Source organism: Aotus nancymaae, unplaced genomic scaffold (assembly GCF_030222135.1).
Source record: "Aotus nancymaae isolate 86718 unplaced genomic scaffold, 86718_ANA_hifiasm-v0.15.2.pri h1tg000020l, whole genome shotgun sequence".
Classification (NCBI taxonomy): Eukaryota; Metazoa; Chordata; class Mammalia; order Primates; family Aotidae; genus Aotus; species Aotus nancymaae.
In genome coordinates this window covers 41,081,463-41,105,672 of record NW_026988432.1, presented here as the reverse complement: position 1 = coordinate 41,105,672, position 24,210 = coordinate 41,081,463, and the positions used below count along the sequence as shown (strand labels likewise).

The 24,210-nt window shown below is 36.5% G+C and overlaps 1 protein-coding gene across 4 annotated transcripts in view; it reads right to left on the bottom strand.

Moving 5' to 3' along the window:
* RPRD1A (regulation of nuclear pre-mRNA domain containing 1A) overlaps positions 1-24,210 on the bottom strand; it is a 73,227-nt gene that overhangs the window by 31,222 nt on the left and 17,795 nt on the right. For 2 of the 4 annotated variants that reach the window (XM_012447264.2, XM_012447265.2), the window contains exons 2-6: positions 11,606-11,735; positions 8,975-9,081; positions 8,792-8,889; positions 5,138-5,264; positions 4,854-5,029 (exon numbers count right to left, since the gene is read on the bottom strand). In XM_012447264.2, coding sequence (XP_012302687.1) covers positions 4,854-5,029; positions 5,138-5,264; positions 8,792-8,889; positions 8,975-9,081; positions 11,606-11,735 — 638 coding nt within the window. Of the gene's footprint in view, positions 1-3,530; positions 3,613-4,853; positions 5,030-5,137; positions 5,265-8,791; positions 8,890-8,974; positions 9,082-11,605; positions 11,736-12,548; positions 13,059-24,210 lie in introns of those variants that run through there. The other 2 variants (XM_012447266.2, XM_012447267.3) reach the window with 2 other exon arrangements.

The following is a 24,210-nucleotide window of genomic DNA, read 5'->3' as shown; positions in this document are numbered from 1 at the left end:
ATGTAGAAAGTTTTAGTAGTCTGGATAGAAGATCAAAGCAGCCAAGTTCCCTTAAGCCAAAGCCTAATCCAGAGCAAGACCTGAACTCTTCAATTCTATGAAGCCTGAGAGAGGTAAGGAAGCTACAGAAGGAAAGACTGAAATTAGCAGAGGTTGGTTTATGGTAAGAAGCCATCTCCCTAACTTTAAACTGCAAAATGAAGCAGCAAGTACTGATCTAAAAACTGTAGCAAGTTATCCAGAGGATCTAAGGTCCCTGATGATGGTGCCTACATTAAACAACAGATTTTCCATGTAGAGAAAAGAGCCTGAGACTGGAAGAAGGTGCACTCTGGGGCTTTCATAGCTAGAGAGAAATCAATGCCTGGCTTCAAAGCTTCAACAAGCTGACTCTCATTAGGAGCTAAAGTAGCTGATGACTTTAAGTAGAGGCCAATGTTCATTTACCATTGTGAAAGTTCTAGAGTCCTTAAGAATTAACTATGTTAAATTTACTCTGCCTGTGCTCTATAAATGAAACAAATATGGATGACAATACATCTATTTACACCATAGTTTACTGAATATTTTAAGCCCACTGTTGAGATCTGCTGCTCAGAAAAACACTCCTTTCAAAATATCACTATTGGCCAGATGTAGTGGTTCCCATGTGTAGCCACAGCACTTTGGGAGGCCAAGGTGGGAGGACTGCTTGACCCAAGAGTTCAAGACTAGCCTGGGCAACATAGCGAGAACTCTTCTATATGAAACACTAAAAATTAGCCAGGCATGGTGGCATACACCTGCAGTCCTAGCTACCTGGAGGCTGAAGCAGGAAGGTAACTTGCACCTATGAGTTCGAGTTTACAATGAGCTGTGATTGTATGATTGCTCCAGCCTGGACGACAGAACAAAAGCCTGTCTCCAAAATAACAATAATAATAAATTACTATTCACCAACAACACACCTGGTCACCCAAGAGCTCTGATGAAGATGTACAATGTGACTAGTGCTCATGCCTGCTAACACAACATCTGTTCTCCTGCTTACAGATCAAGGAGTAATTTTGACTTTCAAGTATACTCGAGAAATACATGTCATAAGGATATATGGCTGCCATAGATAGTGATTCCTGTGATGAATATGGGCAAAGTAAACTGAAAACTTCCAGAAAATGCTTCACAATTCTAGATGACACTAACAACATTCATGATTCATGAGAGGAGATAAAATATTAACATTAACAGGAGTTTGGAAGAAGTTTATTCCAATTATCATGGCTGACTTTGAGGGGTTTAAGACTTCAGTGGTGGAAATAACTGTGGATCTACTGCAAATAGCGAGAAAATGAGACTCAGAAGTGGAGCCTGAAGATGTGACTGAATTGCTCCAATCTCATAAAACTTGTTGAGGAGTTGCTTCTTATGGATAAGCAAAGAGTGGTTTCTTGAGATGGAATCTACTCCCAGTGGAGGTAAAATGACAACAAAGGATTTACTTGACAAAGCAGTAGCAGGGCTTAAGAAAATTGATTCCAATTCTGAAAGAAGGTCTACTGTAAGCAAAATGCTATCAAATGTACTGCATCCTACATAGAAATCTTTCAAGAAGGAAGTCAATTGATGGCAGCAAACGTTATCACTGTGTTAATAAACTGCCACGGCCACCCCACCCTTCAGCAATCACCACCCTAGTCAGCAGCCATCAACACTGAGGCAAGACCTTCCACCAGCAAAGAGAATGACTAACAGAAGGCTCAGATGATTATTAGTATTTTTTAGCAACGAAGTATTTTTAACTAAGATACGTACATTTTTAGACGTAATCCTAATACATGCTTAGACAACAGCAAAGTGTAAACATAACTTTTATATGTACTAGGAAACAATGTCAAAATCAAAATGTCATTTTAATTTTCCTATTCATATGTCTTCTAAGATAATAAGCTAATTGAAAAGACGGTTTATGCCATACTTTCATCTTCTGAATGGTGAAATGATTCCTACAGCAATCCCTGAAATATTATAAATACAAACTAAATTTATTAACAGTCTATTTTAGCAGTTATCTGCTGTGTGTGGGGGGAGGGAGAGGGGGTCTCGCTCTGTCACCCAGTCTGGAGGGCAGTGGTGTGATGTTGGCTCACTGCAACCTCCACCTCTCAGGTTCAAGTGATCCTCCTGCCTCAGCTTCCCAAGTAGCTGGGACTACAGGCACCCATCACCACACCCAGCTAATTTTTTTTTAATTTTTTTTTTTAGTAGAAATGGGAGTTTCACCATGTTCAGCCAGGCTAGTCTTGAACTCCTGACCTCAAGTGATTCACCCAGCTCCACCTCCCAAAGTGCTGAGATTACAGGCATGAACCACCACACCCAGCCCAACAGTTACTTGCTTCTGCTTAATGACCAAATATAGTCAGAAGTTTCAAAAATAATGATTAATGATTTCTTAAAACACAAATTTTAAACAACTTCATGTTTTCATTCATTACACCTTCTTTAATAGTGGCTTCCTTAAGAAATATGAAATAGCCAATTCCTGATCTGATACTTTAAATTTATATGTTTCATTTTCAAAAAAGCAGCAACTAATAACATATCAATATCTGGTCAATTACAGTTAATGTTCAAAGATACATAATAGATGAGAATTATCTGATAATATCACAGCTGATTTAGAAAATATAAATCTTCACCTATCAGTCTCAACTTTGAAGTGATGCCACCTACTTGGTACAAAAAAGTCTAAATATCTCAAATCATTTCCACATCTTCTGGCAAAGGAGTAACTTAGTTCTAAGTGATAATTTACAAAGAGTTCTGTGGAATAACTTCCAAGTTTATTTCTGTACTTGTAAAGGCTATTTCTTTAATTGTTAAAAAAAAAACAAAACAGCTGAACATAATTGAGGTGATTTCTTCTTTATAACATGATAAAATCCAGGTAATGCAGAAGAAAACAAAAAAAGTTCCTAGAATGCTTTATTTCAAGACAGTGATTCCCTCTGAGGAGAGAGGGAGCAGAAAAAGTTGGAGAAATAAGACTTTAGCATTTGCTGTAACCTTACATTTCTTTAAGTAAAAACGGGAAGCAAATATGTCTTTTTGATGAAGTGCACTGGCTTTGGAGGCAGATTCTCTGGGTTCCAAACAACTCAATAGCTCTTTGTGACCTTAGGCAAGTTACTTAATCTCACTGTGCCTCAGTTCTGTATCTATAAAATGTGGACAATACATCCTGCTATAGAAGATTAAATGAGTTATGTGAAGTGCCTAGAATAGTACCTGACACATGATAAATGTAAACATTATTATTATCATCAGCCTCATAATCTATGACTATTAACTATGAAATTGGGCTGGAAGGCACTGGGGAAAGATGGGGTTATGGGGGGTGGCATCTGATCTACTTTCTACAGTTACACTTCAAATATAAATTCTATGTTTGTTAACAGTGACAAATGACCATCATCCTAAGTGAGAAAGTATAAAGCAGAATAAAGTAACAGTCTTCTCTTCAATTTTCAAAAACATGAGACAATACAGGCTTCAGAGTTTGATATTTATTTTTAGCAGGAAAAATATGCTAATGGTGATGACATCGTTAGAAGATACGCCCATGTCCAATATCTGCAACAGAAGCTCGATAGAAGTTAAAGAAACCATACTAAAAGATTAGAGACAAAAACTGTATGACATTACTTACCCTTCATTCTGTGGACAATAAAACACAAGTAACAGTATGTTTAAGATTGAGCTTTCAACACAAGGTGAAATACTGGCAAGTTAATTATCAAATTAATCTTTTTTAAAAAAAAAAACTTTTCCTTTCCATATAGAAGTGGGCAACCTCTTCAAAGGTAGAGCATAGTGCCAGCCAACAATTATCATCTGAGGGTGATGATAATCATCATTTATATCAGCAGAGAAGGAGTAAATTGAAAGGGGGTAGTGCTAACTTGAGAGCTGGGAATCTGAGGTGGGAATAACTAAGTAGTCACTCTTGTCTAATCTAAGCACCATTTTTGGCACACTTAGAGACTGCGGAATCAAGAACTAAATACTAATAAAAATAACTTATTGGGGTAGTACCATGACATTCCTACAAATTTACAGTGAGCTTTCTGTAAATACAGGGATTCAAATTAGAAATTCTCCTACATATTATTACAATAAGAAATTGCCACAAGCAATACAATTTAAACAAGAACTCATCAACTGAAAGATTCTTTTACATAAAACAAAATCTGGCTCATGTATCCCTAACAGTTGCTACTCTAATCAAAGGAAATACGAGCATGTTTCTTTTTATTAGCTCCTGGACTCCCAGAATTCTCATAGGCAGTATTAATTTTTACTTAATTTACAGGAGCAATGAATTCCTACCTAAGGTTATGAGCGGGGAGTGCGGCTGGGAACATGTAAACATCAGAATTGGTGGGTGGAATTAAGGAAGTAATTTAAAGACTCAATGGTATACCTAAAAGACTACATCTTCTCAAAACAGAAATTAAATAAATCCTACTACAATTTACTGCAATTAACAACAGACTTTATGCCACCTGCTATTTTCCTATTATTTCTGTTATAGACAAGAGTCAAATTGATAAAATAAATTACAATTGCATGGAATTTCACAAGAATAATTTTAAAATGCAAACTATTTTGCTAATTCCAAATTTCTAAGTTTACTTGCAAAGTTAATCTGGCTCAAGTAAAAGAAAACCCATTAATAAAAACTTACCTGGGCTACTACCTAAAAAGGTCTATGTTAAAAAATGCAAAATGTCCACATAGATTAAAATATTTTAAAATTTCTAACAAAAAGTAAATTAAATAAATAAGCACTAAAGAAGAAAAAGGTTACGCACTTCCAGTTTATGCTCTTTCTCTGCAAGGGCTTCCTTTTGACAACGAAGAAAATCTGCTAACATTCGAGTGAGTTGCTTTCTATCATCTATTTCTGCTGCCAATCTGCCATTGTAATCTGCCAGCAACATACATGCATCCTCTACCATTTTGGAAAGCCTTTCTCCAGATTCTTTATCTAAGAAAAGCACAGGATAATAAAATATTATACAACAAAAACAATGACATATACTGTTCTCTCATCCCAACTCCCAAAAACTTTCTGGATGACATTTTCTTTTCTTACCTGTTATTTTATCTAATAGAGATACTTCTTGGACTTCAACAGGTAAAGAAGCTATCCTCTGATGAACTGCTGCATCACCTGAGGCTGCATTTTCTAGATCTTGTAATGCTCTAACGAGATCTAGAGTCTAAAAAGTACACAACTTCAGAACCAAAATAAATTAAGCTTAAACAAGTACAAAAGACTTTAAATTTATTTCATATTCTTTCATCCCTATGGGCTATTTACTAGTACAAAGTTTCCAATATAAACTGCTTTTGAAGACAATTTCTTTTATGTATTAAGAAAAAAGGAAGCTATACTATGTTAGGTGTTGAAAATATAAACAAGTCACGGTCCTAGACCTTGAAGAGCTTACTCCAGTGGTGGAGACAGAGTGTAAAGATAACTGAGTATTAAAATGAGGTAAGTAACTGATTTATATGGCAAATACATCAGTGTTTTGTAAAAGAGAAGGTAGGCTATAACTTCAACCTAGAGAATACAAGTTTTATGTATGATATATTCATTACATTATCATTGTACACAAGAAGTTTTTTTAGTATTAAATTGTATATTAGGGGAAAAGGGTTATAAATTATCTACTACAACACAGAAGAGTCTGCCAGATTCCATTTCTAAATGCTATAATTAAAGCCCAAGAGAAATGTAGTTCTGGAATATGTTCAAATATGGTATCTTCAACTACACTACAGCTTGTTAATAAGATCATTAAAATATTTGAAACTTCCATAACCTGATGACCAATATTTATAAATTGTTTAACCAGTATTCAAATTATTTTATCATTAAAATATCTTACTTTCACTGTTTTCATACAAGCTATAATTAGGAGGGAAAAGCAATTCTTTGCTGGTGACTTCATGATTCATAATGTCTATAAAGTTATTCCAAAGAAAAACAATTAAATTTTATTTTTACTAGTTTCCATTCTCCATCCCATCTTTTTCATCTTTCTTTCTTCTTTTAGTTTCTAAGACCAGATTCAGAAACACTAGGAAATTATACTTATACTTTAAAAAATACAGGATATTAGTAATTCTGTATATATATTAAGATTTTTAAACTATTCCCTTGAAAAAAATGGTAGCACATAGCAAATGATCAAATGTGGTAGGAGTGAATGAAATAAGAAATATACTTAGGAATGAATGAAATAAGAAATATACTATCTTATGCGTGCTCACTCATGTAGAAGTGTTTAAAATTTCGGTATTTAAAAAAAAATTTCGTTGTAAGATATATCCCCTCTACAATTAGTGTGTGCTTGAGAGCAACAACAATTACCAGAAAGCTTGTTTCTCATGTTGCCCTAACTAGCTATTATTTTTTCATCATTCTTAGAAAATTCTAATTGCCTGGAGTTCTAAGAAGAAATCTGGCTTCATTTTCTTGGCAATGTATTGATGCTTTAATTACAACCTGATCTCATCACACCTTCACAGTCCTACATGAGTACATTCTAAGTTCCCAATGCCTGATCAAGGATCAGGTAAGCAAAGTTGTCTGAAACAACACTAAGCCTAGTACTCCCTACCAGAGAATATGAAATGAGTTTAACTAGATCCTGCAAAGAGATTTTAGCCATTCTTAGAAAAAATAACAATAACAAAAAAATGAAGACCACAAAGCTGAACCACTGATAATTAAGCAGCACAACTAATGTAAAAAACTGTCATTATAAAACAAAGAGCAACTGCATTTTATACAAGTACTAGAGAAGAGGCAGATGATTACTTAAAAATACTCCTAAGATATGCAACTGTAGTTACCCTTTCATCAGGGAGAATGGAAGGAGGCCAGATCCTTTATCTTGAACTCAGTTGTAAAACACTGTTCATGGAATCACAGTGAGGCGCTTAGCCAAAAATGATTTTCTGTCATGAGTTATTATCAAATAGGAAGCGATATAAATCTTAGGGTTTGGTTGTTCTGAATGTTATGTTCTCATTACTTTTCAAACTCTTGTTCATAGTGACCAGTGGGCTTCAGCATTCCTAACACTGAACCAACAGGTAGGCTGACTCAGGTCCTGGCCGTGATCTGATTCTGTCTGCCTCTCCAGTACTGAGAGTGATATAAAAACACAGTTATAGGTAGTAATTGATTGTATTTTTCTTTCAAGCTCCCTTCATGGGAGACAGAGCTCCTCCCAGCCTCCGGTTTTATTCAATGAATTTAGGTCCAGTCCTGTTAACGCCCACAGAGCATTGGGAGCTCCTGTTACCCTAAAGGATACTAATTTCTGGCAATCCCATGACTGTTCCTAGACCAGGGTTCAGCAGGAGCCAGATTCTGTTTTACATGTGAAGTTATGTGTACAATTTCCAGACCATGAAAATACATTCACCTTGTTTTAAGAGTATGGTTATATCTTCATTTTCTCATTTTACACTTTATCTGTCCCCCCTTATATGTTTGAAACATAGAAGGGGGAAACTTAAAGACTCAATGCTCACTTAATTAAAAAAACAAGTCTTTATGGAATTCATCTGATGGTTAAGGAATGCCATACTGTACCAATGTAAGAGGACATGAAGTATTAAGATAATGATTCTAACTTACCTTATTTTTCCATAGGACTACAAAATTCTATATAGCTACAGAGAAATGTATGAATACATACTTATCACTCTAACACAAGTTTTTATATTTAAAACCAAAAATAGTTAAGGTGACAGTGTATGCCCAAGAGTGAAAATTTTAGTGTATTTAAATCATATATGGGCCGGACGCAGTGGCTCATGCCTGTAATCTCAGACTTTGGGAGGTCAAGGTAGGAGGATCACTTGAGGCCAGGAGTCTGAGATCAGCCTGGCCAACATGGTGAAACCCCATCTCTACTAAAAATACAAAAATTAGCCAGGCATGGTGGCACACACTTGTGATCCCAGATACTCAGGAGGCCAAGGCAAGAAAATCACTAGAACCCGGGAGGCAGAGGCTGCAGTGAGCCAAGATCATGCCACTGCACTCCAGCCTGGGGAACAGAGTGAAATTCCATCTCAAAAAAATATATCTATAACAAAATAGGCATGTCTTATTTTATTTTAAAAAGAATCTGGGCCGGGCTCGGTGGCTCATGCCTATAATCCCAGCACTCTGGGAGGCTGAGGAGGGTAGATCACAAGGTCAAGAGATCAAGACCATCCCGGCCAACATGGTGAAACCCCGTCTCTACTAAAAAAAGAAAATACAAAAATTAGCTGGGTGTGGTGGCGCGTGCCTGTAGTCCCAGCTACTCAGGAGGCTGAGGCGGGAGAATTGTTTGAACCTGGAGGCAGAGGTTGCGACGAGCTGAGGTCGTGCCACTGCACTCCAGCCTGGTGACAGAACGAGACTCCGTCTCAAAAAAAAATAAAAAAAATAAAATCTGTTTAAATAGCTGAAATCTCACCACATATAACCATATTTAGCTATTAAAAATCCTCTTTCTGTGCAAAAATATGATTTCTATACAAAATATACAATATATGACATAGTACATTTAACATAGTTAATTTGTTAATGAGCAAATAAGAGATATTCATGTGGCTTTCTTGTATCCAAAAGCATAATAAAAAACCAATTTACAGAAGTGAAACGAAATTAATAAAGTTTGGTGGCAACATAAAGTAAAAGTTTCTAACTAGTTTAACAGGGTAAAACTTCTACCTGTGGTGGTTCACTTGGAGATCCCAGAGAGGAACAGTTTTCATTCTCATCCACCTTTATCTGTTCATAAGTTCGCTTCCTAGGCTTCTTATCACCATCTGAAATGAAAGAACATTTAAGTTTTAATGAAAGAATACATTTTAATGATGAGATCAAGATAAGAGATTAGGATTCTACACTTACACAGAGCTTGTTTAAGTTGTTCTAATACATCATTTTCATAAACAGACCTTTCTTCCCAAATAGACAACACTCTTCCAAGGTGTTTCTTACAACTTTCATCAGTTTCACTAAAGAAAAAGAAAAATATTAACAGTAAAAATGCACAGTGCTATTGAAAAGGTAATGGTAACTTTCAATACAATCAGACATTCATTCCCTGAAAAAAACTGTCCAAATGTCTACTTAGCACAACTATTGTGGCCAGCAGTTCAAGAGAGAAGTCATCAAGACACACTGCTTGCTTCTAGTAAACATTTTATAAACATGTTATTAAACAACCAAAAAAAAGTTTAAGTTGTAAAAGTTTTAGTACAGGCTACTAGAGATTTCCTAACCTAATGGGGGCTGGACATGAGGCTACAGAAGATTTCTAATAGGTAATTTTTAAATTTATTCAACAAGTATTTATTGATCCAGTTACTATCTTTGACATGGAGATGCAAATGCAGCTTATGGCAGCTGTTATCTATAAGCATCACCAAAGAGAACAAAGTGCTTAACACAGACCTGGCCCAGTTTAAGAGACATCTGGAAGAGTATTTAAGGAAATGGTATTTAATTTGAGATCTGAAGACTGAGCATATGGGGAAATGAAAAACAGACTACTCCCAACCGTTTGCTACCTCCTTCATCCCTGTCATTGTAGACTGAAACACTATTATCTCTTGCTCGGATTTTTCTAAAGTCTTCTCACGGATCTCCCAGCTTCTATTCTTTTACTCTATTCTGTACAAAGCATCCTAATAATGTAAATCAGATTATACAGCTCTCGAGCCTCCAAGAGCTACCAATCATATCAAGAATAAAATCAGTCCTTACTCTGGGCCACAAGGCCTACATGCTCTGCCTCTTGGCAGTCCCTCAGTACACACTCCCTAATACCTTTTTCCATACAAATCTTCTTGCTAAGGTCCTCAAACACGCCCAGCACATAGCTATCTCATTTTTCAGCCACATATTCTGCCTAGAATCCTTTCTGCCTAGTCAAATGGCTCATTTCATCCCTTCCATTAAGTCTTTGTTCAAATGCTACCTTCCCCAAATAGTTGTTCTTTATCTCATCACATAACTGAGCACCCTCATACCATCTAGTTCCTTCCCTGCTTTGTATTTCTTGCTAGCATTTGTCATCTGACATTGTAATATATATGCATTCACTTGTCTACTTATTACCTTTGTCATCCACTGAAATTTAGGCTCCAGCAGAACAGAACTTGGTCTTGTTCACTACTACTTAGGGTTTTGCATATAGTAGGCAGCGAATAAATATTTTATTGAATTCTAGGGAGGGGCAACATATATAGAAGCCTTACGGGAGAAGGAACTAAAAAAGGTTAATTTAGTTTAAACTGTAAACTACAGACTGTCGGGAATAAATGTGAAACAGGAGTCTGGGGAGATACGCAGTGCCACAAAGGAACATCTTAAGTCTTGCTCAGGACTTTAGACTTCATCTCTAAAACAAATGGGAACCACTCAAAGGCAAGGAAGTATTATGACCAGCTCTGCAACTCTGTCTAGTTTTCTAAAGAAATTAAACAATACTAAAGGCTATTGCAATTAATCCAAAAAGACATTATGATAACTAAAAGGGAAAGAAATCCAAAGAACTGAGTCAACGTGTACCATACAAGATATGTGGAGTAAAAGAGAAAGAAGAGTTTAAAAATAACACAATTTCTTGCATAGGCATCTGGATAGATGGAGTTGCCATTCATAGAGTAAAACCTGGGGGAGAAGCAAGTATGGCAGGAAGCAAAGACATAATGAGTTCGTATTGGACACAGTGAGTGTGAGATGTCTGAGTTGCATACAAGTAAAAATGTCAAAAGGCAAATGGGCACACGACTTTGGAACAAAAAAAAAAAAATCTGGACTGGAGCATAAAACTATAAATCATTAAAGCATGGAGAATAACCAAATACATGCAGGGTACAAAACCACCCAGAGGGCAGGTAAAGAATAAACAGGCCGATGTGGTGGCTCACAAGGTCAGGAGTTCAAGACCAGCCTGGCCAAGACGGCGAAACCCTGTCTCTACTAAAAACACAAAAATTAGCTAGGTGCAGTGGCAGGCACCTGTAATCCCAGCTACTCAGGAGGTCGAGGTAGGAGAATCGCTTGAACCCCGGCAGCAGAGGTTGCAGTGAGCTGAGATTGCGCCACTGCACTCCAGCCTGGGCAGAGTGAGACTCTGTCTCAAAAAAAGAAAAAGAAAGAAAAAAAGAAACAGCACTAAGTATATATGGAAATATTACTTACAAGACTGATAGCTTTATAAACACACAAATTTTTAGTTCAATACCTTCATTCATTTTTAATGAAGTATAGCAGTTGATTCTGATCTCTTAAAGGAAAGTTATAATTCAAGTACTCCAAATGCCCACCTTAGCAACAGTTCAAAAAATATTTTTCCTTCACAGAAGGCATTTAATACATTTACAAATGCCATTTAGAGGGAAGCCTTTTCAAATAAAAGCTTCAAAGAACTATATTCCCTGCTCTTTATTTTAATAGCTTAAGGCAAATTAAGCAAAAGGTCATATGGTACATTTAAAACAGCTTACTTAATACCCAAAACAATGATCATACCTTGAAACATGCTTAAAAGCCTCCACTATAACTGGTGCAAAATCTTTTGTAAACTCCGGCCCCTTCCTTTTGCTGTTCTGTATGACATCATTGGCTAGGTAGAGAAAAGTAAGCTTCCTGTTTGGTTTGGCTGAAAAATAAGAAAAAGTTAAAAATCTACTTAAAACATCTTCACTTGGACAAACTTTCTCAATACCTGAATTATGCATTTTGAGAACTAAAATAACCCTACTAAACTTCATGTATCAAGTTCAACTCTATTCTCTCATTTTACTACCAAACTAACCAAAGTCACTGCTGCTAAACTCGCCAAAACGACTAATGTCTATGTAAAAATGCATCTTGATTACTCTATCCTGTATTAAATTTTAGTAAAACTATTACAAACTATATGAAATACAGTCATTTAAAATAAAATGGTGATTGGTCACGTTATTAAGATGACACCCTAAATCCTACATTGAATTTAGGATTGTTTTAATAGCCATGTTAATTCAAAATCACTATTAAGCTATTGTGAAACAAAAGAGCATGAAATGTAAAACAGGTTGCAAGAGATGTCCCCTTAATTGCATATTTTTTGTTTGTGCAATAAATATTTGCCAAGCTAACAGATTAACTGTTAGGAAGGGCAAATGGGCATAGTTTGGATGTTTCCTTCAGATTACATGGTCATAAATTTTAAACTGAATTCATTGTGACAAAAATATTCCGCTACTCACTATGTTCTGTGGGTGTAGTTATTTCTCTAAGTAAGTAGACAAGACTTCAAGGAACATTTTTACTGGTTACAATGCTAAACAACATAGTAGTACTGAATATGACTCAAGATTATACACAAGGAAAATAGTGTTGAATATAATCTTTTATACTATTCTTATATCTTACTAGAATTAAACTTGAATCACTCAATGTAGTACAATTACATTCAGAAGCATCATACCTTGTGGCATCCGTATTACACTGGTGTAGGAAACTTATGGTCAGGGCCAATTACGCAGTATCATATTGATGTGGGCTATCTTATTGGATTTAAGACAAAAATCTTGGTCAGGCTACATGTGGTCCTCTGGATATTAAGTATTCAATTTATAAACTTAAGCATTCAACATATTAAAAAGTTACCTCTGAGTTCACTTCATTCTTGAGGGGGCAACTAGAAACCCAACCATCTCGCATACTAAGTCACAACTGATCAAACATTACAAACCTGTGCCGTGCCACTGTATATACAACCTGGTTTGTCTGTTTAAATTGCTGTCTACCAGTTTTCACACTTTTTAAAGTTCCTGGCAAGGAATAAAGATAAGAAAAGATGGCAATAACAGAGACCAACTTCTGGTTTTCAGGCTCCTTGTCTGGTTAGATAAACCACAGAGTGTAACTGGTTAAGATGCCAGGATCCTTTCCTAACATTCAATCCTGTCTCTTTTTTACCTATCCCTGTCCTCTCAATCCCACCCACAAAATAGGCTGGTATTATTCAATCCAGGTTTTTGCCCTCTCAGTGTCAAATGAGTTTAGAAACTCAAATCTGTATTAATTGGGGGACTGCCTGCATTACTTTTGAATGGGTAGCTGAACAAATGGGCTCCTTTGACTGTACTTTTACTAGGTGCTACACCCTATTCTAAGCACTTTACATATATAATCTCATTTAATTCTAACAATGTAAGGAACCATTATTGTCTCTACTTGGTAGCTGAACAAAGTCAAAAACATTATTTGCCCCAAGGGAAAGAAGGAGAAAGGAATCAGCCAGGATTGGAATCCAAAAAGTGCAACAGCCAAGCAAATCCCTCTTAACAACTAGACCATGCTTCCTGTGGCAAAATGAAAGGGCATGTTAACCTTTTGAGACTCAAAAGTAGCAACTCAAAAGAAGAAAAAGATAAAACAAAATGAAACAAAACAAAAAGTAGCAACTCAAATAAAAATATTTTGCAATGTTAGCAGCATTATTCACAATAAGCCAAGAGGTTAAGAGCAACCTAACTATCCACTGATCAATGAATAAACAAAATGTGGAATATATATTCAATATATTCAGAGTATTATTCAATGTATTCAAAGTATTATTCAGCCTTATAAAAGAAGGAAATACTGACACACGCTACAATATCGATGAATCTTGAGGACATCATGCCAAGTGAAATAATGAAAAGACAAACCACTGTATGATTTTACTTATTGGAGGTAATCTAATTCATAGAAAGACAAAGCAGAAGGGTGGCTGCCAAAGGCTGTGGGGATGGGAGGAGAATGGGAAATTATTAATGGGTACAGAGTTTCAGTTTTGCAAAATGAACAGTTCTGTAAAGTAGCTACACAACACTGCACTTAACACTACTGGACTGTACACTGAAAAAATGGTGAAGATGGTAAAAAATATTTATTACCACAAAAACAAAAAAAACCTTTAGTTTTTTGTTGGTTTGTTTTTTGTTTTTGAGACAAGGTCTCTCTGTCTCCCAGACTAGAGGCTTACTGCAGCCTCAACAGACTAGACTCAAGCAATCTTTCTGCCTCAGCTTCCCAAGTAGGTGGAACCACAGGTGCATGTCACCATGCCTGGCTGATTTTTTAAAAAATTTTTGTAGACAGAAGGTCTCACTTTGTCGCCCAGGGTGGTCTTGAACTCCTGGGCTCAAGTGACCCTACCACCTAGGCCTCCCTGTGAGCCACTGAGCCTGGCCCTAGAATGTTTTTTAAATTCATGGGTTATATCTTTTAAAGAATTCATAATATACACTACAATAAAAATTTACAAGATTTAAAAATATATTTATCAGTGTTTTTCAAAGGACAAACTCTGTATTAGGTGATTGAGCATGGGGTCTAAATACCAAGATACTATTTTCACTTTTATCCTTGTAGAACCAAGCTAAAGTATGAAAAATACCTAGGATTCATCACAACTTATGTCCTTCCCTAAATTTTTAGGGAAAGAAATTTACTTCCATTTAAAATTATGCATCCCTATATATACAACAAATAATTAGTGGCAGTAATCACAGTGAGCAATGTCAGAAGAAAATCACAAAAAAAAATTTCAAATGAATTTTGATATTTTAAAAAATAACAGACCTACAAATTGTTATTAAAAGGAAAACAGAAAGTTAACAGAAAGGGAAAATAGACCATTTAATAATTCCTCAAAGAAATGCCACTGTTGGCAACAAAGAATATAAGACTAAATGACAGGTCTGACCTAGTTAATTCCTATGTTTCTGTTGCTCATGGGGTTCCTTCCAAAAACACTTGTTTTCCAAACCTTCAATTTAAATAGCATTTATTATACCTAATGTTTGCCATGTACCAAAAACCATGCTAAGTACAGAGTAAATTAACCTTTCCTGTTCAATCAGAAGTTTGCAAGTTCCATACAAATTGGCAGATGACAGGTCACATTGCTAAAATGTTCATTTTTTTCTTTATTTCTTCTCTCCATGAATATATTACACCAACACAGAAACAATCATAAATAACATATACTTGTGACATGGTTTGGCTGTGTCCCCACCTAAATCTCATCTTAAATTAAATTGTAGTTCCCATAACCCCCATATGTCATGAAAGGGACCAGGTGGGAGATAATTGAATCAAACCCAACAGCTAGCTCCTAATTTGATCAATGCTGACTGAATAAATTCTGGTCTAGACCTGTGGCTTTAATTACTTGTCCCAGTAACTTAGTTTCTGATCATTAACCTCAGCCAGCACAGCAGGGAGAGAAACACATGTAAAATTACACTGCTGTCAGAAACTATAACTTTTAATTCAGATTATGAAAGACAAACTTCCTTAGCACGCTAACTACTCATATGTTTTTCCAATGTATTGAGTTCAACTACTTCCATTTTCCTTCCTTCACTCTACAATTCTTACAAAGCAGTAACCTATAAAAAAACAGCCAAGACATGTGCATAGGAAGTACAAAGAAACACAAATGTTAAATAATTAAATTAGAGTGACCAATTAGTCTGACACTAACTAAAATTGATAAAAGTATGAGCGAGATGACCAAATTTAGATAACTTCAGACACTGGTGGTTAAATCATAAATTAGTGCAACCTCTCAGAAAAACAACTTGGTAATATCTACTAAAAAACATAAATGCACATATCTTTTTGACCTTCAAACTTTGCTTCTGAAAGTTTATTCTATGGATATGTTTCTCACAAACGCACAAAGAAATCATTAAGGATATTCATGACAGCATCAAGAAAGAATTGAACAAATAAACCATGGCACATCCACACAATCCACATAATACTCTGCAGCTGTTTAAAACTGAAATAGAGGTTGATGTACTGATATGGAAAATATCAAAGACATAGTATTAAGTTATAAGCACACATAAACACACAGTAACAATATCTTTGGGAAAGATCAAGAAAGAATCGGGGGGTGGGTAGGGGGAGTTACCAACAAAGAATTAAGTTATAGAAGAGAAACACATAAATTATACATTAAATGATTAATCTGAGCCTACATGCTGTAAAGGGATTCTGCACAGTGCTGGTGTGGTACTCCACCAACTGACTTTGTCCTGCAGGTGCATTTATCCATGGCTTCTCCTGTTCCTATGCTTTTTTAAGAAGAACAAAAGATCTTGATTTAATTTTTGTATAAGGAAGGAAAAAAGAAAAAAGAAAAATTTTATAAGAATTAAAAAAAAAAAAGGAACAAAAGAACACCTAAGTCCAAGCAAAGAAACACCTTTTTCATTCTAAAAGGCCAAAGGAAATTCAAATTCCTGAGAAATTTTCATAAATAAAATAATTTTAAAACCTTGATTTCACTATATGCAACAAATGAATGATAAAAATCCTGAGAATAAACATTATCCTGGACCATCAGACCACTGTAAAATACACTGTCAACTGAAACAGTTCTAGAAGAATACACACCATACCCGTTTATTCACATTACACTTCTATCTCATTTAATCTTCAAAACAATCCTCATTTTACCAGTGAAACAATTATTAAAGCACAGCTGACCTTTCAACAATGGGGAGTAAAGTTAGCTAACCCCCTGGTGCAGTAAAAAACCCATGTGACTTCTGACTCCCAAAAAACTTTACTAATTATCACTGACCAGAAGCTTTACTGATAACATAACACATATTTTCTATGTTATATATACTATATATTGCAATCTGACAATAAAGTAAGCTAGAGAAAAGAAAATATTAAGAAAATCATAGAAAGAAAACATTTATTATTCATTAAATGGAGTGTTTCCATCAAAAAGGTTTTCATCTTCATCATTTTAACGTTGAATAGGCTAAGGAGAAAGAGGGGGAAGAGGAGGGGTTGGTCTTCCTGTCTCAGAAGCATCAGAGGCAGACGAGGGGTGAAGGAGGTGGGAGAGAAGGCAAGCACACTCATTTAACTTTTATTGAAAAAAAAAATTTTGCATAGAAGTGGCCTGGGAAGTTCAAACCCATATTGTTCAAAGGTAAACTTTAATTAAATGTAAATTACAATGAAATCAATCAGCAGTTCCAAGCCCCATACTGTGGTCCCTAAAAAACATTTCATTAATAAAAGCAGATCAAGGCCAGGCACCACATCTCACACCTGTAATCCCAGCATTTTGGGAGGCTGAGGTGGGCAGATCATCAGAGGACAGGAGTTCGAGACCAACCTCGCCAACATGATGAAACCCCATCTCTACTAAAAATACAAAAACTAGCCAGACATGCTGGTACACGCCTGTAATCCCAGCTACTCAGGAGGCCGAGGCACAAGAATCGCCTGAACTCAGGAAGTGGAGATTACAGCGAGCTGAGATCACACCACTGCACTCCATCCTGGACAACAGAGCGAGACTCTGTATCAAAAAATATATAAAAAATAAAATAATTAAATAAATAAATAAAAGCAGATCAAGTTTCACGCCCTCTGGCAAATCGAAAAAATAAAATAAAGGAAGGAAACGCACAAAATGTACCTAGGACATCTTGTCATGCTAGAAAAGATAAAAGCGATTTAAAAAACTACTGCAGTTGTATCCAAAGGACGCAAGCAGTCTTCCAAGAGGCTGCCACTGACAAAAGGGCATCAAAAACAATAACAATAGTCTGAAACACAAACATACAAAAATCCATGAACTCACAATGATACTTAAAAAAAAAAAAAAGGCCAGGCATGGTGGCTCATGACTATAATCACAGCACTTTGGGAGGCTGAGGTGGGTGGATCACTTGAGGCCATGAGTTCAAGATGAGCCTGGGCAACATGAAGAAACCCTGTCTCTACTAAAAATATAAAAATTAGCCTGACATAGTGGTGTACACCTGTAATCCCACCTACTCAGAAGGCTGAGGCATGAAAATCACTTGAAACCTGGAGGTGGAGGTTGCAGTGAGCCAAGATTGCATCACTGCACTCCAGCCTGGGCGACAGATGGATACTCTGCCTCAAAAATATAAAAATAAATATGTATATTAAGAAATAGAAGAGAGAGAGATCCAAGAAGGCCAATTACTAGCAGTCCAGGATTGTATCTCCCAGTGAAAGCGCAGAGAACGAGAGGACGCCACACTTTCGGATGAATATTTGTTGCTCACAGACCAGGAGATTCCCAGTGGAGGAGCCCCATGGGTCGCCAGCGCAACTCTTGTGGCCAGCACGGCGGTTTTGCCAGCGCCCTGGAGTAGCAGTTCTTGGTGCAGAGTAAACAGGACTGGGTACCCTTTTGGTCGATGTTTGGAGCTCCGGGAAGGCAGAGTCGCCTATTCAGCTGATTGAAAGAGGGACTCAAGAGGGGCGCCAGACCGGAGATTCCCGGACAGAAAAGCACCATCAATCTTGACGCCACTGTTTAGGCCGGCACAGTGGGTTGCTCAGATTCCGGTGCTGGGAATCAACAAGTTGGATGTCCACTCAGAGACCTAATTTGAAAGTCGGTAATTACAAAGATGACAGGTGGATATATTCATAATGATGGGAAGAAACCAGCATAAAAAGGCTGAGAATACCCAAAATCAGAATGCCTCTCCCTCTACAGGGGATCACAGTTCCTCATCAACAAGGGATCAAGGCCTGATGGAGAAAGAGTGCGTTCCAATAACAGATTTAGGCTTCAGAAAGTGGATAATAAGAAACTTCTGTGAGTTAAAAGAACATGTACTAGCCCAATGTAAAGAAACTAAGAACCTTGAAAAAAGGTTTGACAAAATCCTAACGAGAATAGACAATTTAGAGAGGAATATAAGTGAATTAATGGAACTGAAGAATACAATACGAGAACTCCGCGAAGTATGCACAGGTTTTAAAAGTCAAATTGATCAAGCAGAAGAAAGGATATCAGAGGTTGAAGACCAACTTAATGAAATGAAACGAGAAGATTGGAGAAGAAAGAGTAAAAAGGAATGAGCAAAGTCTCCAAGAAATATGGGACTATGTGAAAACACCTAATTTACGTTTGATAGGTGTACCTGAATGTCATGAAGAAAATGAATCCAAGCTGGAAAATATTCTTCAGGATATTATTCAGGAAAACTTTCCTAACCTAGTAAGGCAGGACAATACTCAACTCCAGGTAATACAGAGAACACCACAAAGACACTCCTCAAGTAGAGCAACCCCAAGACACATAATCGTTAGATTCACCAGGGTTGAAATAAAGGAGAAAATTCTAAGGGCAGCTAGAGAGAAAGGTCAGGTTACCCATAAAGGGAAGCCTATCAGACTCACAGCAGATCTCTCAGAAGAAACCCTACAAACTAGAAGAGAGTGGGGGTCAATATTCAATATCCTCAAAGAAAAGAATTTTCAGCCCAGAATCTCATATCCAGCCAAACTAAGCTTCATAAATGAAGGAAAAATAAAATTTTTTGCAAACAAGCAAGCACTCAGAGATTTCATCACCACCAGGTCTGCTTTACAAGAGCTTCTGAAAGAAGCACTATACACAGAAAGGAATAACCAGTATCAGTCATTCCAAAAACTTACCAAAAGGTAAAGAGTATCTCCATAATGAAGAATCTACATCAACTAATGGGCAAAATAGCCAGCTAGCATTCAACGACAATATTAAACTCACAAATATCAAGATTAACCCTAAATTTAAACGGATTAAATGCCCCAATCAAAGACACAGACAGGTAAAATGAATACAAAGTCAAAACCCATCAGTAAGCTGTATCCAGATCCATCTCATAAGCAAGGCCACACAAAGACTCAAAACAAAGGGTTGGTGGAAAACTTACCAATCAGATGGAGAGAAACAAAAACAAAAACCAGGAGTTCTAACTTTCGTCTCTGACAAAATAGACTTTAACAGTAACAAAGACTAAAAGAAACAAAGAAGGACATTACATAATGGTAAAAGGATCAATGCAACAACAGGAGTCAATGATCATAAATATATATGCACCCAATATAGGAACACCCAGATACATAAGACAAGTTCTTAATGACTTATAAAGAGACTTGGACTCCCGCACAATAATAGCAGGAGACTTTGACACCATATTGTTAATATTCGATGGATCAACGAGATAGAAAATTAACAGGGACATCTATGATTTGAACTCAGACCTGGAACAAGTAAACTCAGTGAATATTTATAGAATTCTTCACCCCAGGTCCATAGAACATACATTTTTCTCAGTATCACATTACACCTATTTTGAAAGTGACCACATAATTGGAAGTAAATCACTCTTCAGCATTTGCATAGCATTTCATAGACTTAAATGAAATATTGGTTGGCTGTTTGTTTGCTATTTTCTTCTCTTATTCCTTCCTGTCACCGCTGTTAAGCATAATTATCGGCAAAGAAGAGGTTTTTAACACCTATTTTTAGATTGCATTCCAGCCTGGGCAATAGAGTAAGACTCCTGTTCTCTCTCCCTTTTTCTCTTTCTCTCTTTAAAAAAAAAAAAGAAATAAAAGAAATAGAGGTCACCAAAAAACTCAATTGACAAAGGGAAAAAATTATCCTGCTTTTGCTATATGCACTGTATTTCAGAATAACCAAAGGCTGATGAAAGCAAGCTCTTGTTGAAAAGGTATTCAAATTCCAGTATGGCTCAGAATCACCAAGAGAGCTTGTTAAAACAGAGTACTGGTCACTATTAATATGGTTTCTGTCTGAAGAAGGACTCATGAATTTGCATTTTCAGAAAGTTCTCAGGTGATACTGATGCTGGCAGCCTGGGAACAATACTTCTCAGAACCACTATTAAAGAATTTTAAATAGTAAATGCAGAATTTCTAATTCTTCCAGAAAGACTGAAAGCTCTGTCACACCTAATAAATTAAGAAGGACTGAAAGAATTAGACATTTGCAACTTTGCAACCCCTGATGAAATGATGGGTCTAAGCAACTATTATTAGTCAATAACTTGACATTATTTGTCTCCTAATGTGATGCAACAGAAATCCACAACACAACCAATAAAATATTCCTTAGGAATCACATCATGAGGACTGAATTAGCCAAATAAATAATGAGACAAATTCTAAAATCCACATACACAGTCTTTTCAACAAATAAACCGCATGGAAAAAAAGGTGGGGACTTAAGAGAACTGTTAATCAAAAGTCGCATGTAAACATTATTGGATTCTATTTTGAAGACTAACTATATAGACATTTTTGAGAAAATATGGGCTACTGAACGTGGACTGGGCTTAAGATAATCAAGAGTCATAGTTAACTTTGTTAGATGTGATAGAGCTTTTATCATTATATTAAAATTTTAATATAGATCATGATTTGTCTAACAGCAAAACAGAAAACATTTTACACAATAACAGCTCTGCTCCAGCCAAACACTATAGAAAAAACTTCTGCCACACCCATACCAGCAAAGAAAACAGTAAGCCTAGACTTCCATCCTCACATACTGTAATATGGAGTCCAACATCCCTGCCACAGTAGTGTCAGAGAAGGCAAAGTAGGGAACCTGGACTTCCAGCACCACTCAGCAATAAGGAGAGACTCCCCACTGGGCTGTATCACAGGAGGTCTACTGGAACAACAGGACTTTCATCATGGCACGGCAGCAATGGGACCATATACTCCTTCTCCCCTTCCTACAGTGTCAGTGGAGACCTACTGGAAAGCCAGAACTTCCACTTACATCTAACAGTACCGAAGAGTACCTCCATCTCCTGATGGGGCAGTGTCAGAGATACCCAGGTAAATTAAGATTAAATAAGATCTACCATCTTGGCTAAGCACAGTGGCACATGCCTGTAATCCCAGCACTACGGGAGGCCAGGATGGGTGGATTACTTGAGCTCAGTAGTTCAAGACCAGCCCAGGGCAACATGGTGAAACGCCATCTTCACAAAAAACACAAAAATTAGCTGGGCATAGCGACGCATGCCTGTAATTCCAGCAACTCAGGAGGCTGAGGTGGAAGGACTGCTGAGCCCGGGAGGTCAAGGCTGCAATGAGCTGTGATGGTGCTACTGCACTCCAGCCGGCATGACAGAGTGCGAGCCCATCTCAAAAACAAAACAAAACAAAACAGCCTAGAGTCTCATAACATAACCCCCCAACATCTATGTATCAATTTTTTTAAAAAATCACCCCATATCAAGAACCAGAAGATCTGAAACAGAATGGGGAAAAAAAACATCAACAGATACCAACACAAAGTAGAGATGTTAAAATGATCTTACAAAGACTTTAAAGCAGCCACCAAAGCTGGGCAACACAGTGAGACCCCATCTCTACAAAAATAAAAATTAAAAAAATAGGCAGGCATGGTGGCTCATATCTGTAGTCCCAGCTACTCAGGAAGCTCACCTGAGCCCAGGGATTGGATGTTACAGTGAGCTATGATCACATCACTGTACTCCAACTGGGGCAACAGAGCAAGACCCTATCTCTAAATAAATAAATAAAGCAGCCATAATAAAAATCTTTTAACTAGCATATAAAAATATGTTGAAAATACAACATATCAAATATCTGTAGTGCTGAGAGAAATTCTGAACATTAAAGGTACACATGAGAAAAGACAAATGGTCTCAAATCAATAATCTGTAATAAGTTCCCACCTCAAGAACCTAGAAAAAGAACAAAATTAGCCCAAGCAAGCAAAAGGAATTAAATGATAAAGGTTAAAGCAGAAATCAATGAAAATAAAAACATAAAAATGCAGAAAAAAATAAATAAATGAAGCAAAGAACTGGTTATTTGAAAAGATCAATACAAGTGAAAGGCCTCTAGCCAGAATGACAAAGAAACAAGAGAGAAGACACAAATTATCAATATCAGGAATAAAACAAGGATATCACTACAGACCCTACACACACCCAAAGGATAAAAAGGAAATACTATGAACAACTAACTCTAGGCACATAAGTTAGACAACTTAAAATGGACCACTTCCTCAAAGAATACAACTTACCACAACTCACTCAATATGAAAGATAATTTGAATAGACCTGTAACAATTAAGGAATTGAGTTCATAATCTTAAAATTCTCAAAAAAGAAATCTCCAGGCCCAAATGGTTTCCACCAGAGAATTATACCAAACGTTTGAAGAATTTTAAAAATTCTATCCAATCTCTTCTAGAAATAAAAGAGGGAACACATCTTAATTCATTTTATGAAGTTAGTGCTATGGTACTCTGATATCAAAACCACACGCAGAACCCAAAAAAGGAAAACTACAGACCAAGAGCCTTCATTGATACGGATATAAACATTCTTAACAAAATATTAGTAAATATTCAGCAACATATAAAAAGAATTATACAACACAGATAAGTGTAGTTTATTCCAGGAATGCAAAGCTAATTCAAGATTGAAACATCAGTGTGATGCACCATACTAACAAGCTAAAAAGAAAAACTGCGGGGTCAAATCAATTAATGCAGAAGAGGCTTCTGACAAAATTCAACAACCATTCATGATAAAATCTCTCAGAAATCAAGAATGGAGAATTTCCTCAATGTGATAAAAAGCACCCAAAAAACAAAAGAAAAAAACAACCCTACAGCTAACGTTACATCTAATGGAGAAAGACTGAATGTTTTCCCTCTATGATCAAGAATAAGGCAAAGATGTTTTTTCTCATCAGTCTTATTACACATGGTGCTGGAAATTCTAGCAAGCATAATATGGCAAAAAAAAGGAAATAAAAGACAAAAAATCATAAATGGAGAAATAAAACTGTTCCTATTTGCAGATGACATGACTATCTATATAATTTGCTACCCCAAAGAATTTATGAAAAAAACTTTTACAGCTAATAAGTGTATTCAGCAAGAGCACAGAAAACAAGATAAATATTCAAAAATCAATTGTATTTCAACATATTAAGAATGAACACATAGACAGCATAATTTAAAATACCATTTCAGGCTGGGCATGGCGGCTCACACGGCTAATCTCAGCACTTTGAGATGGGTGGATTACTTGAGCCCAGGAGTTCAAGACCAGCCTGGGCAACATGGCAAAATCCAGTATGTCTCTACTAAAAACAAACAAACAAAAAAATCAGCTGGGCATGGTGGCATGCACCTGTAGTGCCAGCTACTCCAGAAGTGGAGGTGGGAGAATCAGAGCAGTTAAGGCTGAAGTAAGCTGTGAATAGTACCACTGTGCTCCAGCCTGGGTAAT